Consider the following 22,487-nt stretch of genomic DNA (forward strand, 5'->3'; position numbering starts at 1 on the left):
CTTGCCATAGCTTTATGATGACTGTTTTTATTCCTTGAGTCAAGATACTCCAATTTAAACGCACACAGAGATTCTGTATCTCAGAAACGGGCTCATGGCGGAACTCAAAGGAAACGGATAGATACAACGAAAGAAATCAAATCATTGCCTCCATTCTTTTCTGATTAAAATCTTGTTAGGAAGATATATCTTAGCCTTAAAGCCACTTACTGAACATAGACTAAAGAAGTGGAGAGGGTATGAGGCTCATTGCTAATGACTCTAGTATGCAGCGTTCTTCTTCATGGTCATTCTGAAGCCAGAGCCAGACCATTAGTGCTCTCCTGTCAGTCTGTCCCTCCCTGCCTGCCCCCCCCCACTTGCTTCCTGGTCTACTCATTTATTAGAGTTTGCATGTGTGTGTGTGACGGTCTTGATATTTGCACATATTCAGTGTATTTTTCCTGTATGGACCGTGTGTTTTCAGAAACTCTTGAATTACATGATGCATAGCATTCGCTCAGCTCCGATGCTTTCATTTTTTTCCTTGCAAGTTTCTCTTGACCTTTATTTTTGGTTGTGTATTTTTTTCCCAATTTTGATTAATATTTTTTTGATTTATTATTTTTCTTATTTAACTCAAGGCATTCTGTTTTGTGTTGGGCTTTTTCTTCTGAAACGAGTTTTCTTTTTCATCAACTTCATGAATTTTATTAATTTTCCAAACTTTTCTAACTCTATCGTTCCTTCATGTCCTCTTCATTTTTCTTAAACATGTTTAACGATGAAATAAGTTACAGTGTTTTTCAGCATATTTTTCTGCTCCTTATTCCTCGTGATTTTTGTTGTTGTTTTTGAAGGAAGGTCTCACAATGTAGCCCAGTTTTACCTTGAACTTGTGGCAGTCCTCCTGTCTCAGCCTCTTGAGTGCTGGAATTATAGGCATGAGCCACCATGCCTGACTTTTGAATGGTATTATGTAATTGTTCATGCATCTTTTGTGTGAATGTTTTTGCTTACATGTATGTATATGCACTACATAACCCCAGAGGTCAGACGAGGACATCAGATCCCCTGCAACTGGAGTTACAGATAGCGTGGGTGCTGTGATGGAACCTGGATCTTTTCACAAGAGTAGCAAGTGCTAGTTGCCACTGAACCATTGCTAAACCTCTATACAGATCGCATTTGGGTTTTTTTTTCCTGTGGATGGCCTGCATTTAGCCATGATCAAAGACCGGGAAGTGTTGCATCTCTTCTAATACTAGCTGCCACCTATTCCTACAAATTCTTCTTGGTTACCTTGGATTTTTCCCTATTCCACAGGAACATCAGATGTAGCTCTATTGCTGTCTTTTTTTTTATCATTATTATTTTATAGTCTCTAATGCCAAGAAAATCCCAATTTTTATGGTTTGCCCTTAACTTGTTTAGTGCAAGGTTTTTAGGATAGATTTTACATATTGTTACTGTTTTCCATGTTTTTCTGCTCACTGTCTATTTGGTCTGTCTCTTTGCTATGTTAGCTTTCAAAGAAATTGAAAAGCGTATTGCTGTTGCTTCTGTCTTCTTCTGAAAAGTTTTGGCAATTCAATGATACTTTATAAATTAGCAAGTAAAATTCTTTTTGCATTATTAAAGTGGAAATTAGAAAAAAATAGGGTAGGTATTCAAGGCAAATGAGAAAGTCAAAAGAACTAAAAGTTGCCAATTCCCATTGCTTAACTAAATATTTTCCCCTTCCGTTGAATAAGAAATCGACTGCGATGGAGGAGATTGTCTTGATGAAGCAGCAGCTTCAAGAAAAGGAAGAAGTCGTTAGTACTTTGCAGACTGAGCTCAGGCAGAAACAGGAAGAGCAAGCTGCACAGGTAGGATGATGGCGCCTCCATTAGGATAGAATCCATGGGGTCCAGAATGGTGCAGGCGGCAAGTCAATCCCGGCAGTCACTTGAAAAGCTTGGTAGATGAAAGTATAGTAGCTAGGATATTAAAGCCAAGCCTAGGAGGGTGTGGCAGAAGAAGCCACAAGTATGGTAAGTGGTTCATATCTTAGTAGGAAACATCAGAACCCCTCAAAAATGCCTTTTAGGTTGGTGAACTTGCCATAGCTTTATGATGACTGTTTTTATTCCTTGAGTCAAGATACTCCAATTTAAACGCACACAGAGATTCTGTATCTCAGGAACGGGCTCATGGCGGAACTCAAAGGAAACGGATAGATACAACAAAAGAAATCAAATCATTGCCTCCATTCTTTTCTGATTAAAATCTTGTTAGGAAGATATATCTTAGCCTTAAAGCCACTTACTGAACATAGACTAAAGAAGTGGAGAGGGTATGAGGCTCATTGCTAATGACTCTAGTATGCAGCGTTCTTCTTCATGGTCATTCTGAAGCCAGAGCCAGATCAGTAGTGCTCTCCTGTCAGTCTGTCCCTCCCTTCCTGTCCCCAAACTCCCTTGCTTCCTGGTCTACTCATTTATTAGAGTCTGCGTGTGTGTGTGTGTGTGTGTGTGTGTGTGTGTGTGTGTGTGTGCGCGTGTGGCGTTCTTGGTTGTTATTTGCACATACTCAGTGTATTCTTCATGTATGGAGCGTGTGTTTTCAGAAACTCTTGAATTACATGATGCATAGCATTCGGTCAGCTCCGATGCTTTCATTTTTTTCCTTGCAGGTTTCTGTTAACCTTTATTATTGGTTGTGTAATTTTTTTCCCAATTTTGATTAATATTTTTTTGATTTATCCGTTTTCTTATTTAACTCAAGGCATTCTGTTTTGTGTTGGGCTTTTTCTTCTGAAACGAGTTTTCTTTTCCATCAACTTCATGAATTTTATTAATTTTTAGAACTATTCTAATTCTTATGTTCCTTTCATGTCCTCTTCATTTTTGTTAATCATGGTTAACTATGAAATAAGTTACAGTGTCTTTCAGCATATTGTTCTGCTTTGTATTCTTCGTGATTTTTGTTGTTGTTTTTGAAGGAAGGTCTCACAATGTAGCCCAGTTTTACCTTGAACTTGTGGCAGTCCTCCTGTCTCAGCCTCTTGAGTGCTGGAATTATAGGCATGAGCCACCATGCCTGACTTTTGAATGGTATTATGTAATTGTTCATGCATCTTTTGTGTGAATGTTTTTGTTTACATGTATGTATATGCACTACATAACCGCTAGTGGTCAGACGAGGACATCAGATCCCCTGCAACTGGAGTTACAGATAGCGTGGGTGCTGTGATAGAACCTGGATCTTTTCACAAGAGCAGCAAATGCTAGTTGCCAATGAACCATTGCTAAACCTCTATACAGATCTCATTTGGGTTTTTTTTTCCTGTGGATGGCCTGCATTTAGCCATGATCAAAGACCGGGAAGTGTTGCATCTCTTCTAATACTAGTTGCCACCTATTCCTGCAAATACTTCTTGGTTACCTTGGATTTTTCCCTATTCCACAGGAACATCAGATGTAGCTCTATTGCTGTCTTTTTTTTTATCATTATTATTTTATAGTCTCTAATGCCAAGAAAATCCCAGGTTTTATGGTTTGCCCTTAACTTGTTTAGTGCAAGGTTTTTAGGATAGTTTTTACATATTGTTACTGTTTTCCATGTTTTTCTGTTCACTGTCTATTTGGTCTGTCTCTTTTTATGTTAGCTTTCAAAGAAATTGAAAAGCGTATTGCTATTGCTTCTGTCTTCTTCTGAAAAGTTTTGGCAATTCCATGATACTTTATAAATTAGCAAGTAAAATTCTTTTTGCATTATTAAAGTGGAAATTAGAAAAAAATAGGGTAGTTATTCAAGGCAAATGAGAAAGTCAAAAGAACTAAAAGTTGCCAATCCCATTGCTTAAGTAAATATTTTTCCCCTTCAGTTGCATAAGAATTTGGTTGAGATGGATGAGATCAACATGATGAAGCAGCAGCTTCAAGAAAATAAAGCACTCATTAGCACTTTGCAGACTGAGCTCAGGCAGAAGGAGGAAGAGCAAGCTGCACAGGTAGGATGATGGCGCCTCCATTAGGATCGAATCCATGAGGCCCACCATGGTGCAGGGGTCAAGTCAATCCAGGCAGTCACTTGAAAAGCATGGTAGATGAAAGTATGGTACCTAGGATATTAAAGCCAAGCTTAGGAGGGTGTGGCAGAAGAAGCTACAAGTATGGTAAGTGGTTCATATTTAAGTAGGAAACACCAGAACCCCTCAAAAATGCCATTAAGGTTGGTGAACTTGCCATAGCTTTATGCTGGCTGTTTTTATTCCTTAGGTCAAGATACTCCATTTTAATAGCACACAAAGATTCTGTATCTCAGGAACGGGCTCATGGCAGAACTCAAAGGAAATGGATAGATACAACAAAAGAAATCATATCATTGCCTCCATTCTTTTCTGATTAAAATCTTGTTAGGAAGATATATCTTAGCCTTAAAGCTACTTACTGAACATAGACTAAAGAAATGGAGGGTATGAGGCTCATTGCTAATGACTCTAGTATGCAGCGTTCTTCATGGTCATTCTGAAGCCAGAGCCAGAGCAGTAGTGCTCTCCTGTCAGTCTGTCCCTTCCTGTCTGCCCCTCCCGCTCTCCCTTGCTTCCTGGTCTACTCATTTATTAGAGTTTGCATGTGTGTGTGTGACGGTCTTGATATTTGCACATATTCAGTGTATTTTTCCTGTATGGATCGTGTATTTTCAGAAACTCTTGAATTACATGATGCATAGCCTTCGGTCAGCTCCGATGCTTTCATTTTTTTCCTTACAGGTTTCTGTTAACCATTATTTTTGGTTGTGTATTTTTTTTTCCCAATTTTGATTAATATTTTTTTGATTTATCCATTTTCTTATTTAACTCAAGGCATTCTGTTTTGTGTTTGGCTTCCTCTTCTGAGACGAGTTTTCTTTTATATCAACCTCATGAATTTTATTACTTTTTAAAACTATTCTAATTCTTATGTTCCTTTCATGTCCTCTTCATTTTTGTTAATCACGGTTAACTATGAAATAAGATACAGTGTCTTTCAGCATATTGTTCTGCTTTGTATTCTTCGTGATTTTTGTTGTTGTTTTTGAAGGAAGGTCTCACAATGTAGCCCAGTTTTACCTTTAACTTGTGGCAGTCCTCCTGTCTCAGCCACTTTAGTGCTGGAATTATAGGCATGAGCCACCATGCCTGACTTTTGAATGGTATTATGTAATTGTTTATGCATCTTTTGTGTGAATGTTTTTGCTTACATGTATGTATATGCACTACATAACCCCAGAGGTCAGACGAGGACATCAGATCCCCTGGAACTGGAGTTAAAGATAGCGTGGGTGCTGTGATGGAACCTGGATCTTTTCACAAGAGCAGCAAGTGCTAGTTGCCACTGAACCATTGCTAAGCCTCTATACAGATCGCATTTGGGGTTTTTTTTTCCTGTGGATGGCCTGAATTTACCCATGATCAAAGAACGGGAAGTGTTGCATCTCTTCTAATACTAGCTGCCACCTATTCCTGCAAATACTTCTTGGTTACCTTGGATTTTTCCTTATTCCACAGGAACATCAGATATAGCTCTATTGCTGTCTTTTTTTCATCATTATTATTTTATAGTCTCTAATGCCAAGAAAATCCCAGGTTTTATGGTTTGCCCTTAACTTGTTTAGTGCAAGGTTTTTAGGATAGTTTTTACATATTGTTACTGTTTTCCATGTTTTTCTGCTCACTGTCTATTTGGTCTGTCTCTTTGCTTTGTTAGCTTTCAAAGAAATTGAAAATCGTATTGCTATTGCTTCTGTCTTCTTCTGAAAAGTTCTGGCAATTCAATGATACTTTATAAATTAGCAAGTAAAATTCTTTTTGCATTATTAAAGTGGAAATTAGAAAAAAATAGGGTAGGTATTCAAGGCAATTGAGAAAGTCAAAAGAACTAAAAGTTGCCAATCCCATTGCTTAAGTAAATATTTTCCTCCTTCAGTTGCATAAGAATTTGTTTGAGATCGAGGATTTCAGCCTGATGAAGAAGCTTCTTCAAGAAAAGCAAGAACTTATTAGTACTTTGCGGATTGATCTCAGGCAGACACAGGAAAAGCAAGCTGCACAGGTAGGATGATGGCGCCTCCATTAGGATAGAATCCATGAGGCCCACAATGGTGCAGGGGTCAAGTCAATCCCGGCAGTCACTTGAAAAGCATGGTAGATGAAAGTATGGTACCTAGGATATTAAAGCCAAGCTTAGGAGGGTGTGGCAGTAGAAGCTACAAGTATGGTAAGTGGTTCATATTTCAGTAGGAAACACCAGAACCACTCAAAAATGCCATTAAGGTTGGTGAACTTGCCATAGCTTTATGGTGGCTGTTTTTATTCCTTAGGTCAAGATACTCCATTTTAATAGCACACAGAGATTCTGTATCTCAGGAACGGGCTCATGGCGGAACTCAAAGGAAACGGATAGATACAACAAAAGAAATCAAATCATTGCCTCCATTCTTTTCTGATTAAAATCTTGTTAGGAAGATATATCTTAGCCTTAAAGCCACTTACTGAATATAGACTAAAGAAGTGGAGGGTATGAGGCTCATTGCTAATGACTCTAGTATGCAGCGTTCTTCTTCATGGTCATTCTGAAGCCAGAGCCAGATCAGTAGTGCTCTCCCGTCAGTCTGTCCCTCCCTGCCTGCCCCCCCCCCCACTCCCTTGCTTCCTGGTCTACTCATTTATTAGAGTCTGCATGTGTGTGTATGTGTGTGTGTGTGTGGCGTTCTTGGTTGTTATTTGCACATACTCAGTGTATTCTTCATGTATGGAGCGTGTGTTTACAGAAACTCTTGAATTACATGATGCATAGCATTCGGTCAGCTCCGATGCTTTCATTTTTTTCCTTGCAAGTTTCTCTTGACCTTTATTTTTGGTTGTGTATTTTTTTTACCAATTTTGATTAATATTGTTTTGATTCATTATTTTTCTTATTTAACTCAAGGCATTCTGTTTTGTGTTGGGCTTTTTCTTCTGAAACGAGTTTTCTTTTCTATCAACTTCATGAATTTTATTAATTTTCCAAACTTTTCTAACTCTATCGTTCCTTTCATGTCCTCTTCATTTTTCTTAAACATGTTTAACGATGAAATAAGTTACAGTGTTTTTCAGCATATTTTTCTGCTCCTTATTCCTCGTGATTTTTGTTGTTGTTTTTGAAGGAAGGTCTCACAATGTAGCCCAGTTTTACCTTGAACTTGTGGCAGTCCTCCTGTCTCAGCCTCTTGAGTGCTGGAATTATAGGCATGAGCCACCATGCCTGACTTTTGAATGGTATTATGTAATTGTTTATGCATCTTTTGTGTGAATGTTTTTGCTTACATGTATGTATATGCACTACATAACCCCAGAGGTCAGACGAGGACATCAGATCCCCTGGAACTGGAGTTACAGATAGCGTGGGTGCTGTGATGGAACCTGGATCTTTTCACAAGAGTAACAAGTGCTAGTTGCCACTGAACCATTGCTAAACCTCTATACAGATCACATTTGGGTTTTTTTTTCCTGTGGATGGCCTGCATTTAGCCATGATCAAAGAACGGGAAGTGTTGCATCTCTTCTAATACTAGTTGCCACCTATTCCTGCAAATACTTCTTGGTTACCTTGGATTTTTCCCTATTCCAAAGGAACATCAGATGTAGCTCTGTTGCTGTCTTTTTTTCATCATTATTATTTTATAGTCTCTAATGCCAAGAAAATCCCAATTTTTATTGTTTGCCCTTAACTTGTTTAGTGCAAGGTTTTTAGGATAGTTTTTACATATTGTTACTGTTTTCCATGTTTTTCTGCTCACTGTCTATTTGGTCTGTCTCTTTGCTATGTTAGCTTTCAAAGAAATTGAAAAGCATATTGCTATTGCTTCTGTCTTCTTCTGAAAAGTTTTGGCAATTCCATGATACTTTATAAATTAGCAAGTAAAATTCTTTTTGCATTATTAAAGTGGAAATTAGAAAAAAATAGGGTAGGTATTCAAGGCAAATGAGAAAGTCAAAAGAACTAAAAGTTGCCAATCCCATTGCTTAAGTAAATATTTTTCCCCTTCAGTTGCATAGGAATTTGGTTGAGATAGAGGAGAACAACCTGATGAAGCAGCAGCTTCAAGAAAATAAAGCACTCATTAGCACTTTGCAGACTGAGCTCAGGCAGAAGGAGGAAGAGCAAGCTGCACAGGTAGGATGATGGCGCCTCCATTAGGATAGAATCCATGAGGCCCACAATGGTGCAGGGGTCAATTCAATCCCGGCAGTCACTTGAAAAGCATGGTAGATGAAAGTATGGTACCTAGGATATTAAAGCCAAGCTTAGGAGGGTGTGGCAGAAGAAGCTACAAGTATGGTAAGTGGTTCATATTTCAGTAGGAAACACCAGAACCCCTCAAAAATGCCATTAAGGTTGGTGAACTTGCCATAGCTTTATGGTGGCTGTTTTTATTCCTTAGGTCAAGATACTCCATTTTAATAGCACACAGAGATTCTGTATCTCAGGAACGGGCTCATGGCGGAACTCAAAGGAAACGGATAGATACAACAAAAGAAATCAAATCATTGCCTCCATTCTTTTCTGATTAAAATCTTGTTAGGAAGATATATCTTAGCCTTAAAGCCACTTACTGAATATAGACTAAAGAAGTGGAGGGTATGAGGCTCATTGCTAATGACTCTAGTATGCAGCGTTCTTCTTCATGGTCATTCTGAAGCCAGAGCCAGATCAGTAGTGCTCTCCCGTCAGTCTGTCCCTCCCTGCCTGCCCCCCCCCACTCCCTTGCTTCCTGGTCTACTCATTTATTAGAGTCTGCATGTGTGTGTATGTGTGTGTGTGTGTGACGGTCTTGGTTGTTATTTGCACATATTCAGTGTATTTTTCCTGTATGGATCGTGTGTTTTCAGAAACTCTTGAATTACATGATGCATAGCATTCGGTCAGCTCCGATGCTTTCATTTTTTTCCTTGCAAGTTTCTCTTGACCTTTATTTTTGGTTGTGTATTTTTTTCCCAATTTTGATTAATATTTTTTTGATTTATTATTTTTCTTATTTAACTCAAGGCATTCTGTTTTGTGTTGGGCTTTTTCTTCTGAAACGAGTTTTCTTTTTCATCAACTTCATGAATTTTATTAATTTTCCAAACTTTTCTAACTCTATCGTTCCTTTCATGTCCTCTTCATTTTTCTAAAACATGTTTAAGGTTGAAATAAGTTACAGTGTTTTTCAGCATATTTTTCTGCTCCTTATTCCTCGTGATTTTTGTTGTTGTTTTTGAAGGAAGGTCTCACAATGTAGCCTAGTTTTACCTTGAACTTGTGGCAGTCCTCCTGTCTCAGCCTCTTGAGTGCTGGAATTATAGGCATGAGCCACCATGCCTGACTTTTGAATGGTATTATGTAATTGTTCATGCATCTTTTGTGTGAATGTTTTTGCTTACATGTATGTATATGCACTACATAACCCCAGAGGTCAGACGAGGACATCAGATCCCCTGCAACTGGAGTTACAGATAGCGTGGGTGCTGTGATGGAACCTGGATCTTTTCACAAGAGTAGCAAGTGCTAGTTGCCACTGAACCATTGCTAAACCTCTATACAGATCGCATTTGGGTTTTTTTTTCCTGTGGATGGCCTGCATTTAGCCATGATCAAAGACCGGGAAGTGTTGCATCTCTTCTAATACTAGCTGCCTCCTATTCCTACAAATTCTTCTTGGTTACCTTGGATTTTTCCCTATTCCACAGGAACATCAGATGTAGCTCTATTGCTGTCTTTTTTTTTATCATTATTATTTTATAGTCTCTAATGCCAAGAAAATCCCAATTTTTATGGTTTGCCCTTAACTTGTTTAGTGCAAGGTTTTTAGGATAGATTTTACATATTGTTACTGTTTTCCATGTTTTTCTGCTCACTGTCTATTTGGTCTGTCTCTTTGCTATGTTAGCTTTCAAAGAAATTGAAAAGCGTATTGCTATTGCTTCTGTCTTCTTCTGAAAAGTTTTGGCAATTCAATGATACTTTATAAATTAGCAAGTAAAATTCTTTTTGCATTATTAAAGTGGAAATTAGAAAAAAATAGGGTAGGTATTCAAGGCAAATGAGAAAGTCAAAAGAACTAAAAGTTGCCAATCCCATTGCTTAACTAAATATTTTTCCCCTTCCGTTGAATAAGAAATCGACTGCGATGGAGGAGATTGTCTTGATGAAGCAGCAGCTTCAAGAAAAGGAAGAAGTCGTTAGTACTTTGCAGACTGAGCTCAGGCAGAAACAGGAAGAGCAAGCTGCACAGGTAGGATGATGGCGCCTCCATTAGGATAGAATCCATGGGGTCCAGAATGGTGCAGGCGGCAAGTCAATCCCGGCAGTCACTTGAAAAGCTTGGTAGATGAAAGTATAGTAGCTAGGATATTAAAGCCAAGCCTAGGAGGGTGTGGCAGAAGAAGCCACAAGTATGGTAAGTGGTTCATATCTTAGTAGGAAACATCAGAACCCCTCAAAAATGCCTTAGGTTGGTGAACTTGCCATAGCTTTATGATGACTGTTTTTATTCCTTGAGTCAAGATACTCCAATTTAAACGCACACAGAGATTCTGTATCTCAGGAACGGGCTCATGGCGGAACTCAAAGGAAACGGATAGATACAACAAAAGAAATCAAATCATTGCCTCCATTCTTTTCTGATTAAAATCTTGTTAGGAAGATATATCTTAGCCTTAAAGCCACTTACTGAACATAGACTAAAGAAGTGGAGAGGGTATGAGGCTCATTGCTAATGACTCTAGTATGCAGCGTTCTTCTTCATGGTCATTCTGAAGCCAGAGCCAGACCATTAGTGCTCTCCTGTCAGTCTGTCCCTCCCTGCCTGCCCCCCCACTTGCTTCCTGGTCTACTCATTTATTAGAGTCTGCATGTGTGTGTATGTGTGTGTGTGTGTGGCGTTCTTGGTTGTTATTTGCACATACTCAGTGTATTCTTCATGTATGGAGCGTGTGTTTACAGAAACTCTTGAATTACATGATGCATAGCATTCGGTCAGCTCCGATGCTTTCATTTTTTTCCTTGCAAGTTTCTCTTGACCTTTATTTTTGGTTGTGTATTTTTTTTACCAATTTTGATTAATATTGTTTTGATTCATTATTTTTCTTATTTAACTCAAGGCATTCTGTTTTGTGTTGGGCTTTTTCTTCTGAAACGAGTTTTCTTTTCTATCAACTTCATGAATTTTATTAATTTTCCAAACTTTTCTAACTCTATCGTTCCTTTCATGTCCTCTTCATTTTTCTTAAACATGTTTAACGATGAAATAAGTTACAGTGTTTTTCAGCATATTTTTCTGCTCCTTATTCCTCGTGATTTTTGTTGTTGTTTTTGAAGGAAGGTCTCACAATGTAGCCCAGTTTTACCTTGAACTTGTGGCAGTCCTCCTGTCTCAGCCTCTTTAGTGCTGGAATTATAGGCATGAGCCACCATGCCTGACTTTTGAATGGTATTATGTAATTGTTTATGCATCTTTTGTGTGAATGTTTTTGCTTACATGTATGTATATGCACTACATAACCCCAAGAGGTCAGACGAGGACATCAGATCCCCTGGAACTGGAGTTACAGATAGCGTGGGTCCTGTGATGGAACCTGGATCTTTTCACAAGAGTAACAAGTGCTAGTTGCCACTGAACCATTGCTAAACCTCTATACAGATCACATTTGGGTTTTTTTTTCCTGTGGATGGCCTGCATTTAGCCATGATCAAAGAACGGGAAGTGTTGCATCTCTTCTAATACTAGTTGCCACCTATTCCTGCAAATACTTCTTGGTTACCTTGGATTTTTCCCTATTCCAAAGGAACATCAGATGTAGCTCTGTTGCTGTCTTTTTTTCATCATTATTATTTTATAGTCTCTAATGCCAAGAAAATCCCAATTTTTATTGTTTGCCCTTAACTTGTTTAGTGCAAGGTTTTTAGGATAGTTTTTACATATTGTTACTGTTTTCCATGTTTTTCTGCTCACTGTCTATTTGGTCTGTCTCTTTGCTATGTTAGCTTTCAAAGAAATTGAAAAGCATATTGCTATTGCTTCTGTCTTCTTCTGAAAAGTTTTGGCAATTCCATGATACTTTATAAATTAGCAAGTAAAATTCTTTTTGCATTATTAAAGTGGAAATTAGAAAAAAATAGGGTAGGTATTCAAGGCAAATGAGAAAGTCAAAAGAACTAAAAGTTGCCAATCCCATTGCTTAAGTAAATATTTTTCCCCTTCAGTTGCATAGGAATTTGGTTGAGATAGAGGAGAACAACCTGATGAAGCAGCAGCTTCAAGAAAATAAAGCACTCATTAGCACTTTGCAGACTGAGCTCAGGCAGAAGGAGGAAGAGCAAGCTGCACAGGTAGGATGATGGCGCCTCCATTAGGATAGAATCCATGAGGCCCACAATGGTGCAGGGGTCAAGTCAATCCCGGCAGTCACTTGAAAAGCATGGTAGATGAAAGTATGGTACCTAGGATATTAAAGCCAAGCTTAGGAGGGTGTGGCAGAAGAAGCTACAAGTATGGTAAGTGGTTCATATTTCAGTAGGAAACACCAGAACCCCTCAAAAATGCCATTAAGGTTGGTGAACTTGCCATAGCTTTATGGTGGCTGTTTTTATTCCTTAGGTCAAGATACTCCATTTTAATAGCACACAGAGATTCTGTATCTCAGGAACGGGCTCATGGCGGAACTCAAAGGAAACGGATAGATACAACAAAAGAAATCAAATCATTGCCTCCATTCTTTTCTGATTAAAATCTTGTTAGGAAGATATATCTTAGCCTTAAAGCCACTTACTGAATATAGACTAAAGAAGTGGAGGGTATGAGGCTCATTGCTAATGACTCTAGTATGCAGCGTTCTTCTTCATGGTCATTCTGAAGCCAGAGCCAGATCAGTAGTGCTCTCCCGTCAGTCTGTCCCTCCCTGCCTGCCCCCCCCCACTCCCTTGCTTCCTGGTCTACTCATTTATTAGAGTCTGCATGTGTGTGTATGTGTGTGTGTGTGTGACGGTCTTGGTTGTTATTTGCACATATTCAGTGTATTTTTCCTGTATGGATCGTGTGTTTTCAGAAACTCTTGAATTACATGATGCATAGCATTCGGTCAGCTCCGATGCTTTCATTTTTTTCCTTGCAAGTTTCTCTTGACCTTTATTTTTGGTTGTGTATTTTTTTCCCAATTTTGATTAATATTTTTTTGATTTATTATTTTTCTTATTTAACTCAAGGCATTCTGTTTTGTGTTGGGCTTTTTCTTCTGAAACGAGTTTTCTTTTTCATCAACTTCATGAATTTTATTAATTTTCCAAACTTTTCTAACTCTATCGTTCCTTTCATGTCCTCTTCATTTTTCTAAAACATGTTTAAGGTTGAAATAAGTTACAGTGTTTTTCAGCATATTTTTCTGCTCCTTATTCCTCGTGATTTTTGTTGTTGTTTTTGAAGGAAGGTCTCACAATGTAGCCTAGTTTTACCTTGAACTTGTGGCAGTCCTCCTGTCTCAGCCTCTTGAGTGCTGGAATTATAGGCATGAGCCACCATGCCTGACTTTTGAATGGTATTATGTAATTGTTCATGCATCTTTTGTGTGAATGTTTTTGCTTACATGTATGTATATGCACTACATAACCCCAGAGGTCAGACGAGGACATCAGATCCCCTGCAACTGGAGTTACAGATAGCGTGGGTGCTGTGATGGAACCTGGATCTTTTCACAAGAGTAGCAAGTGCTAGTTGCCACTGAACCATTGCTAAACCTCTATACAGATCGCATTTGGGTTTTTTTTTCCTGTGGATGGCCTGCATTTAGCCATGATCAAAGACCGGGAAGTGTTGCATCTCTTCTAATACTAGCTGCCTCCTATTCCTACAAATTCTTCTTGGTTACCTTGGATTTTTCCCTATTCCACAGGAACATCAGATGAAGCTCTATTGCTGTCTTTTTTTTTATCATTATTATTTTATAGTCTCTAATGCCAAGAAAATCCCAATTTTTATGGTTTGCCCTTAACTTGTTTAGTGCAAGGTTTTTAGGATAGATTTTACATATTGTTACTGTTTTCCATGTTTTTCTGCTCACTGTCTATTTGGTCTGTCTCTTTGCTATGTTAGCTTTCAAAGAAATTGAAAAGCGTATTGCTATTGCTTCTGTCTTCTTCTGAAAAGTTTTGGCAATTCAATGATACTTTATAAATTAGCAAGTAAAATTCTTTTTGCATTATTAAAGTGGAAATTAGAAAAAAATAGGGTAGGTATTCAAGGCAAATGAGAAAGTCAAAAGAACTAAAAGTTGCCAATTCCCATTGCTTAACTAAATATTTTTCCCCTTCCGTTGAATAAGAAATCGACTGCGATGGAGGAGATTGTCTTGATGAAGCAGCAGCTTCAAGAAAAGGAAGAAGTCGTTAGTACTTTGCAGACTGAGCTCAGGCAGAAACAGGAAGAGCAAGCTGCACAGGTAGGATGATGGCGCCTCCATTAGGATAGAATCCATGGGGTCCAGAATGGTGCAGGCGGCAAGTCAATCCCGGCAGTCACTTGAAAAGCTTGGTAGATGAAAGTATAGTAGCTAGGATATTAAAGCCAAGCCTAGGAGGGTGTGGCAGAAGAAGCCACAAGTATGGTAAGTGGTTCATATCTTAGTAGGAAACATCAGAACCCCTCAAAAATGCCTTAGGTTGGTGAACTTGCCATAGCTTTATGATGACTGTTTTTATTCCTTGAGTCAAGATACTCCAATTTAAACGCACACAGAGATTCTGTATCTCAGGAACGGGCTCATGGCGGAACTCAAAGGAAACGGATAGATACAACAAAAGAAATCAAATCATTGCCTCCATTCTTTTCTGATTAAAATCTTGTTAGGAAGATATATCTTAGCCTTAAAGCCACTTACTGAACATAGACTAAAGAAGTGGAGAGGGTATGAGGCTCATTGCTAATGACTCTAGTATGCAGCGTTCTTCTTCATGGTCATTCTGAAGCCAGAGCCAGATCAGTAGTGCTCTCCCGTCAGTCTGTCCCTCCCTGCCTGCCCCCCACTCCCTTGCTTCCTGGTCTACTCTTTTATTAGAGTGTGCATGTGTGTGTGTGACGGTGATATTTGTATTCTTCATGTATGGAGCGTGTGTATTCAGAAACTCTTGAATTACATGATGCATAGCATTCGCTCAGCTCCGATGCTTTCATTTTTTTCCTTGCAAGTTTCTCTTGACCTTTATTTTTGGTTGTGTATTTTTTTTCCCAATTTTGATTAATATTTTTTTGATTTATTATTTTTCTTATTTAACTCAAGGCATTCTGTTATGTGTTGGGCTTTTTCTTCTGAAACGAGTTTTCTTTTCCATCAACTTCATGAATTTTATTAATTTTCCAAACTTTTCTAACTCTATCGTTCCTTTCATGTCCTCTTCATTTTTCTTAAACATGTTTAACGATGAAATAAGTTACAGTGTTTTTCAGCATATTTTTCTGCTCTTTATTCCTCGTGATTTTTGTTGTTGTTTTTGAAGGAAGGTCTCACAATGTAGCCCAGTTTTACCTTGAACTTGTGGCAGTCCTCCTGTCTCAGCCTCTTGAGTGCTGGAATTATAGGCATGAGCCACCATGCCTGACTTTTGAATGGTATTATGTAATTGTTCATGCATCTTTTGTGTGAATATTTTTGCTTACATGTATGTATTTGCACTACATAACCCCAGAGGTCAGACGAGGACATCAGATCCCCTGCAACTGGAGTTACAGATAGCGTGGGTGCTGTGATGGAACCTGGATCTTTTCACAAGAGTAGCAAGTGCTAGTTGCCACTGAACCATTGCTAAACCTCTATACAGATCGCATTTGGGTTTTTTTTTCCTGTGGATGGCCTGCATTTAGCCATGATCAAAGACCGGGAAGTGTTGCATCTCTTCTAATACTAGCTGCCACCTATTCCTGCAAATACTTCTTGGTTACCTTGGATTTTTCCCTATTCCACAGGAACATCAGATGTAGCTCTATTGCTGTCTTTTTTTTTATCATTATTATTTTATAGTCTCTAATGCCAAGAAAATCCCAATTTTTATTGTTTGCCCTTAACTTGTTTAGTGCAAGGTTTTTAGGATAGTTTTTACATATTGTTACTGTTTTTCATGTTTTTCTGCTCACTGTCTATTTGGTCTGTCTCTTTGCTATGTTAGCTTTCAAAGAAATTGAAAAGCGTATTGCTATTGCTTCTGTCTTCTTCTGAAAAGTTTTGGCAATTCAATGATAATTTATAAATTAGCAAGTAAAATTCTTTTTGCTTTATTAAAGTGGAAATTAGAAAAAAATAGGGTAGGTATTCAAGGCAAATGAGAAAGTCAAAAGAACTAAAAGTTGCCAATCCCATTGCTTAAGTAAATATTTTCCTCCTTCAGTTGCATAAGATTTTGTTTGAGATCGAGGATTTCAGCCTGATGAAGAAGCAGCTTCAAGAAAAGGAAGAACTTATTAGTACTTTGCGGACTGATCTCAGGCTGACACAGGAAGAGCAAGATGCACAGGTAGGATGATGGCGCCTCCATTAGGATAGTATCCATGGGGTCCAGAATGGTGCAGGTGGCAAGTCAATCCCGGCAGTCACTTGAAAAGCTTGGTAGATGAAAGTATCTTAGCTAGGATATTAAAGCCAAGCCTAGGAGGGTGTGGCTGAAGAAGCTACTTTCCTAACATAGACTAAAGAAGTGGAGGGTATGAAGCTCATTGCTAATGACTCTAGTATGCAGCGTTCTTCTTTTTGGTCATTCTCAATCCAGTGCCACCCTGTTTGCGTGGGCTCCCTCAACTCTGTTTTTCTCAGTTTCTCGTTGTTCTCCTTTGAGGATGCTTTTGTGCCATGCCGCATTTTCATCCCTGGAGACCTTTGCACACAACATGCAGCTGATCTTAGCCATCAGACATATTGGTAACAGAGGTGTCTTCCATGTATTGATGGCTGACAGTTGAACACAGAGAGTTTTATACCCAGAAATTGATAATCTTATCCTATTAACTTCTATTGAAGCTTTCATGCTTCATATATAGTGTAGACTAGGGAAATTTTACACATTTTTTATTCTTTTACGTACTTAAAACAAAGGCAGCGAAGACATATGAATATGGTAACAGTTCCGTTGTGGAGCAAGTCACTCCAAACACAATACCAAAGGCTAAATGTGTTAACAAAAGTCATTGCCCTAGCATGCAGGAGACTGATGTGTACAGATTATGGGTTTGACACCAGTGTTGGCTGCATGACAAGTTCCAAGCTAGCCCAGGCTATACAGGAAGACCTATCTCAAAAAGTAAAATTGATAAAAGTAGCCTCAGCTTTAAAGTATTTTGTGAACATGGTAATTATAGAAACTTAGAGGAAAAAAAGATGGGATTTAAACAGAACCCTGAGAGCTTGGTAACACTCCAGATAAGCCATGTTCTTGTGGGGAAGACAGAGAGGAATCCTGGGAGCTAAGCAACACTCTAGACAAGCTGCGTTCTTGTGGGAAAGAGTTGGGAAAGACAGAAAGAACGCATTAAAGAGAACAGCCTGCAGGAGTGACAGCTGGTCATGGCTCTCTGGGGAGGTGGTGTGCCCTTGAAAACACAAACAGATAAGCACACAAAATAGACTAGCCTTGTATTTCTATTTGTAGAACATTTCGAATAATGTCCATGGCTTGAACTGCTAATTTATAGGAGTGAGGGTCCAGGACCATTTTTGAGCATGAGTCTGGTACTGAAGGAGCTAACAGAAATTTAACTTCACTTGTGTGTTTAATTTTCTAATCATTTCAGAATTAAAAAATATCTTCTCCCATATTTATAACATTTTTAGTATCGATGAAGATTTTTTTAATTAAAGTTATATATGAATTGATTGGAGTTTGATAGTAGGCTTTCGTTCTTGTCTGGAAGTTACTGCTGGGCCTCTTGTTCTTCTGACATTCTCACCCTTGCCCCTCAGAGCTGAGGTTTAGAGAAGCACTGTCCGTCGGTGCTGTGTGCCCATCTTTGGAGGTTAGGCTGAAAGAATTGTCTCTGAGCTACTCTGGAGCGTATCTTGTCTAGTTTCTCTGGCATGTGTCTTCAGTTGAGTTCCATGCAGCAGATGGTCCATGAAAAAGACGCCCGCTTTGAAACCCAGGTCCGCCTCCATGAAGATGAGCTGCTTCCGTTAGTAACCCAGGCAGATGTGGAGACAGAGATGCAGCAGGTGTGTTGCTCACACTCCATGGAATGACTCTTGTTTTGGTTAACATTTAATCCAGACCTCTCAGCCACTTTCCATGCCCTGCCCTTCCCTGCTGCGCTCCACACATCCTCCATGTATTCCTTGGCTTCTTATTGGTGTCCTCTCTTTCGTTGCACATCATTTTCTGTCTTGTCCATACTTTCCCTTTTTCCTTATCTCATCAGGTCGGAACTTCTTGAGGACTTGTGGGAGTCAGCAATGGGCTGGTTTCTTTCTCATTTGCAGATTTACTGCGACCATTCATGTCCTAACCCTGATCTAAAACTTCAAATAGATGAAGTCAGTTTTGTATTTAAAAAAAATAAAAGAGGTAAAAAGAGATTTCAAAGGCACATTCTTTTATTAAATCTGTATTTTTAAGGTGTATTGAAAATTGACTTTCTTGTATTTGAGCTTACCCTGTACTAACTCACATTGTGTGTACTTAGAATGTGTATGATGGCCAGAGGACAACTTTGAATGTCATTCCTTCTTTTGGAGGAATTCCAAAAGAATTCCAGCCTGAAGGAAGAACTAGAAAGGGTAAAGTTAGAGAATAAAACCCTTTCTAAGGAGTTTGAGGCTTTAATGGCAAAGAAAAACCTTCTGAGAGAAGATCTGGAGCTTCAAGGAGAAGATAGTGTACTAAAACAAGCTAGCCTAGAGGCCACTGAGAAATTCCCTCAACAAACGGATGGCATCACTGAACAAGAAACACAAGCTCTGGCAGGCAAATCGCAAGAGCAAGATACTCAGAGTGTGAGCGTTAAACTTGAAGATTCCTCACATAGTTTTAGTTCGCCATCCTTTGCCGAGATTTGACTCAGGAGGGCATTTTTCTCGTTTTCTAGTGTCTGGCTGAGCCCCCTGTCACTCTGTTTCTCCATCTCTAACTCAGCAATTCTTCCCTTGAGTTGCTCAGGCTGCTGGAGGTGGTCACTGATGTCATTGTGGGAGCCCAAAGTCTCACTAGTGTCAGGCTTGGCGCTGTTTGCTGAAAGAAGACACAATTGGGGGGAAAGCTATATGGCACCAGAGGAATAGACCCAAAGTTGTCCCCTGGCACCCAGGCTGACTCAGGCCCTTATACACACATGTGCCTGCACCCACATGAACATGCATATGCCTATACATGTTTATGCCTAAAAGCAGTAGCTTATGTCATGCTGGGATTCACTCTGTTCTGAGTCAGAATCCTTGTCCTGGGTTGTTCCAGCCGATTCCAAGTTAGCTCTGCTTCATCCAGGGACCATGCACTCTGAGTTTATGCATTGGAAACCCTGGCACTGCTTTGTTCTCTCGGCACTATTGCACACTTTCTGTCCACTGAATATTGATGAGACAAGTCTTTTAAGAAGCCCTTCCTCTGCTTCTGTAACGTGCTGTGATAGTGTTTCTTAAAGCTGTCACTCTGGTTTTTATCACCTAATGAGCAAGGTATTTTATTCTGTTCTGAATGCGCTCAAATGTCCATCCTTTCACCTTCTTCTCACACCCACGAGAAGCTTCTTTCCCTTCAGCAGTTCTGACACCAGTGCTCCCATCGCATAACCTCTCCAGCAGAGAATAAATGTGCTTGTGTACAAGTCATTCCCAAACTCTCCCGTTCGTATAACTGCCTGCTTAGGAACCTTTAAAAGGCACACGATTGTCTGGGAGAAGCTTAGGATCCCTCCCTTGATCTGCCATGCAAGGCCTGATTATTTGTCCTCATCTTTTCAGCCCTTTACTTGATCTTAAGCCTGCAGGCCATCAGACCCAGCTCTTCAGCAAACAGTGATGGCCTTGAGGACCTTCTACCCACATCACCATCTTATTGGTGGGAATGTATTCCTCGTTGCTTCCTTTTGGGAGCCACTCCAGATCTCAGATTCTCCTGCCACACTTCCCAGTTGCTTGCTTCTGTTTTGCCTTCTTACTTCCAAAGTGCTTGTCATCCCGTTTGACTCGCGCTGCCTGCACACAAGTGCCTATGCTCTCGGCCCTATCTTTTGACCCCATTTGATAATTTTGTTTTTGTCACCTTGTTGTTGGTGTTCTTTGTTCTTGGTGTTGTTAACGATGTATAGTTAGCTATTTGGTCTGTAACACATGCATACCTGGTGGTCTTGGATGTCCTCAGACTGTGGTAACAGTTATTACCATCATGTGGGTGCTAGAATTGACCCCAGCCGAATTCCTCTGGAAGAGCAGACAGTACTCTTAACCACTGAGCCATCTTTCCAGCCCTGCTTCTTAATTTGAAAGAAATTTCTCTTTTCTCGTTGTTTTATGTATTTTTTTTTCTTGTTTCACGGGTAAATTTTCTAACTTACCTTTCCAAGAATGGTGGTATTTTGCTTTGTTGTTAATTCTACTGTGAGTGTATGACATGTGCAGGTGCCTGTGGAGGCCAGGAGAGGGCGCTGGAATTACAGGCAATTTTGAATTGCCCAACATGGGGATTGAACTGGGGTCCTCTGGAAGAGCAGTGAGGGCTCTTAACTGCTGAACTACTTCTCCACCTCCCATTTTGCTATTGAGACAAGGTCTTATTATATAACTGAAGCTTGCCTAGAGCGTTCAGTGTGGGCCAGGCTGCCCCCAAATTCACATCCTCATGCACCAGTCTCGCAAAGGCCAGGGTTACAGGTATGTGCCTCCACACCTGACTGGTTGCTTCTTTTGGTGAGTTTCTCTTGGTAACTCTTTATTGATGCTATAATGATCTGATTGCCTGCATTCTCACCTGTCTCAGCGCCTGTGGTTTCCCCGGCTAATGTGTCATCTGCTTCTGGGCCTCAAGTGTGTGTTGCTGCTGTCCTTTGTTGTCTTCCCGCTCTTATGTTTGCTGCTTTTTAAAGAGCTACTGGTACGGTAGCATTAATATTTGTGATTGGGTGAAAGGTGTGTGTTGAAGGCTGTTGTCTACCCAGGTGTCCTGACGTCATTTCTGCATCAAGCTCTTAGTGGGTATTGGGAAAGAGTTTTAAACGGATCGCAGTTTTCTAAAGGTGAGTCCATCCTAACATCCATTAACCTTGTGTGTGAGACGCATTGTTTTCTTATTTAATTCTCATGTTTGTATGAGGAAAAGTGCTGATTATCTTCATTTAATAGGTGAGGGAAACAAAGACTTAGATCAACTCTCATCCAAGAAACAGGGTATCCAATTCTAGAGCCCAAGTGTCCTTAACGGTAGGGTGTGCACCTTCTTTATAATAGTGGACATCAGCTCAGCTTGAGTTAAGGCTGGAGTCCAGCTGAGATTGGCTTAGTGATAGAGCCCTTGCCTATGTGCCTGAGTTCTGCCCGAGAATTGAGAAACAAAGACAAGATAAACAAGTCAACAACAACAACAGCACCAACAAGGAAAATGGCTGGTGTTCATGTATAAATACAGAAGTTTATGGCGGGCACATGTGTAAGTGGGAAGCCACTCTTTACATCCCCCTTCACAATAACCTGTAGGTCCCTTAAGTCTGTCTCAGGTCAAAGTCGGAGCTCTGGACCTCAGAGGTGGGGCTATGGGGTAGAATGGAAGGGATGGTTAGGCCCTGGAGCCTTGATGGCAGCTCCTTGGCTGTCTGTGGACTGTGGGAAGGTGCTCACAGTCTGTGGTGCCTGTGTGACAAGAGCGACTGGTCAGTAAGGAATGGGAAGTCACCCTTTGTTCCCTCTGGTTAAAGCTGGAGGAACTGAAGACCCTGCAGCAGCAGTACTTACTGAGGAATCAGGAGGTCATTGAGCTACTGCCACTGAAGGCTCAGCTCCAGGAGTATCAAGAGCAGGCAGAAACCATGCAGATGATGCAGGAGGAACTTAGGCGGGAAAGCCTGGCCTGGCAGCAAGAGCTACATCAGCTCAGGTAGGATGATTCCTGCATCTGCATTTTGACCCTTTACTATTATTATTTTAACACTTTATTTTGAAATAGTTGCTGCTTTATAGAATACTGAGGAAACAGTGAGAGAGCATGTATGTACACTTCACTTAGCTTCCTTCAGTGAAAGCATCCTATATGACATGTACCCGTCACACCCAGCATCCTATGTGACATGTTACATGCCACACCTAGCATCCTATGTGACATGTACCCGTCACACCCAGCATCCTATGTGATGTGTACCTGTCACACCCAGCTTCCTATGTGACATGTACCCGTCACACCCAGCATCCTATGTGATGTGATACATGTCACACCCAGCTTCCTATGTGACGTGTACCCGTCACACCCAGCATCCTATGTGACATGTACCTGTCACACCCAGCATCC

General features: G+C 40.0%; 1 protein-coding gene across 16 annotated transcripts in view; it reads left to right on the forward strand.

Moving 5' to 3' along the window:
- LOC142843734 (uncharacterized) overlaps window positions 1–22,487 on the forward strand; it is a 67,365-nt gene that overhangs the window by 29,277 nt on the left and 15,601 nt on the right. For 5 of the 16 annotated variants that reach the window (XM_075961613.1, XM_075961622.1, XM_075961623.1 and 2 more), the window contains 10 exons: window positions 1,734–1,850; window positions 3,851–3,976; window positions 5,934–6,059; window positions 8,037–8,162; window positions 10,147–10,263; window positions 12,234–12,359; window positions 14,345–14,461; window positions 16,401–16,526; window positions 18,092–18,214; window positions 21,901–22,079. In XM_075961613.1, coding sequence (XP_075817728.1) covers window positions 1,734–1,850; window positions 3,851–3,976; window positions 5,934–6,059; window positions 8,037–8,162; window positions 10,147–10,263; window positions 12,234–12,359; window positions 14,345–14,461; window positions 16,401–16,526; window positions 18,092–18,214; window positions 21,901–22,079 — 1,283 coding nt within the window. Of the gene's footprint in view, window positions 1–1,733; window positions 1,851–3,850; window positions 3,977–5,933; window positions 6,060–8,036; window positions 8,163–10,146; window positions 10,264–12,233; window positions 12,360–14,344; window positions 14,462–16,400; window positions 16,527–18,091; window positions 22,086–22,487 lie in introns of those variants that run through there. The other 11 variants (XR_012909687.1, XR_012909686.1, XM_075961627.1 and 8 more) reach the window with 11 other exon arrangements.

Source organism: Microtus pennsylvanicus, chromosome 2 (assembly GCF_037038515.1).
Source record: "Microtus pennsylvanicus isolate mMicPen1 chromosome 2, mMicPen1.hap1, whole genome shotgun sequence".
Lineage (NCBI taxonomy): Eukaryota > Metazoa > Chordata > Mammalia > Rodentia > Cricetidae > Microtus > Microtus pennsylvanicus.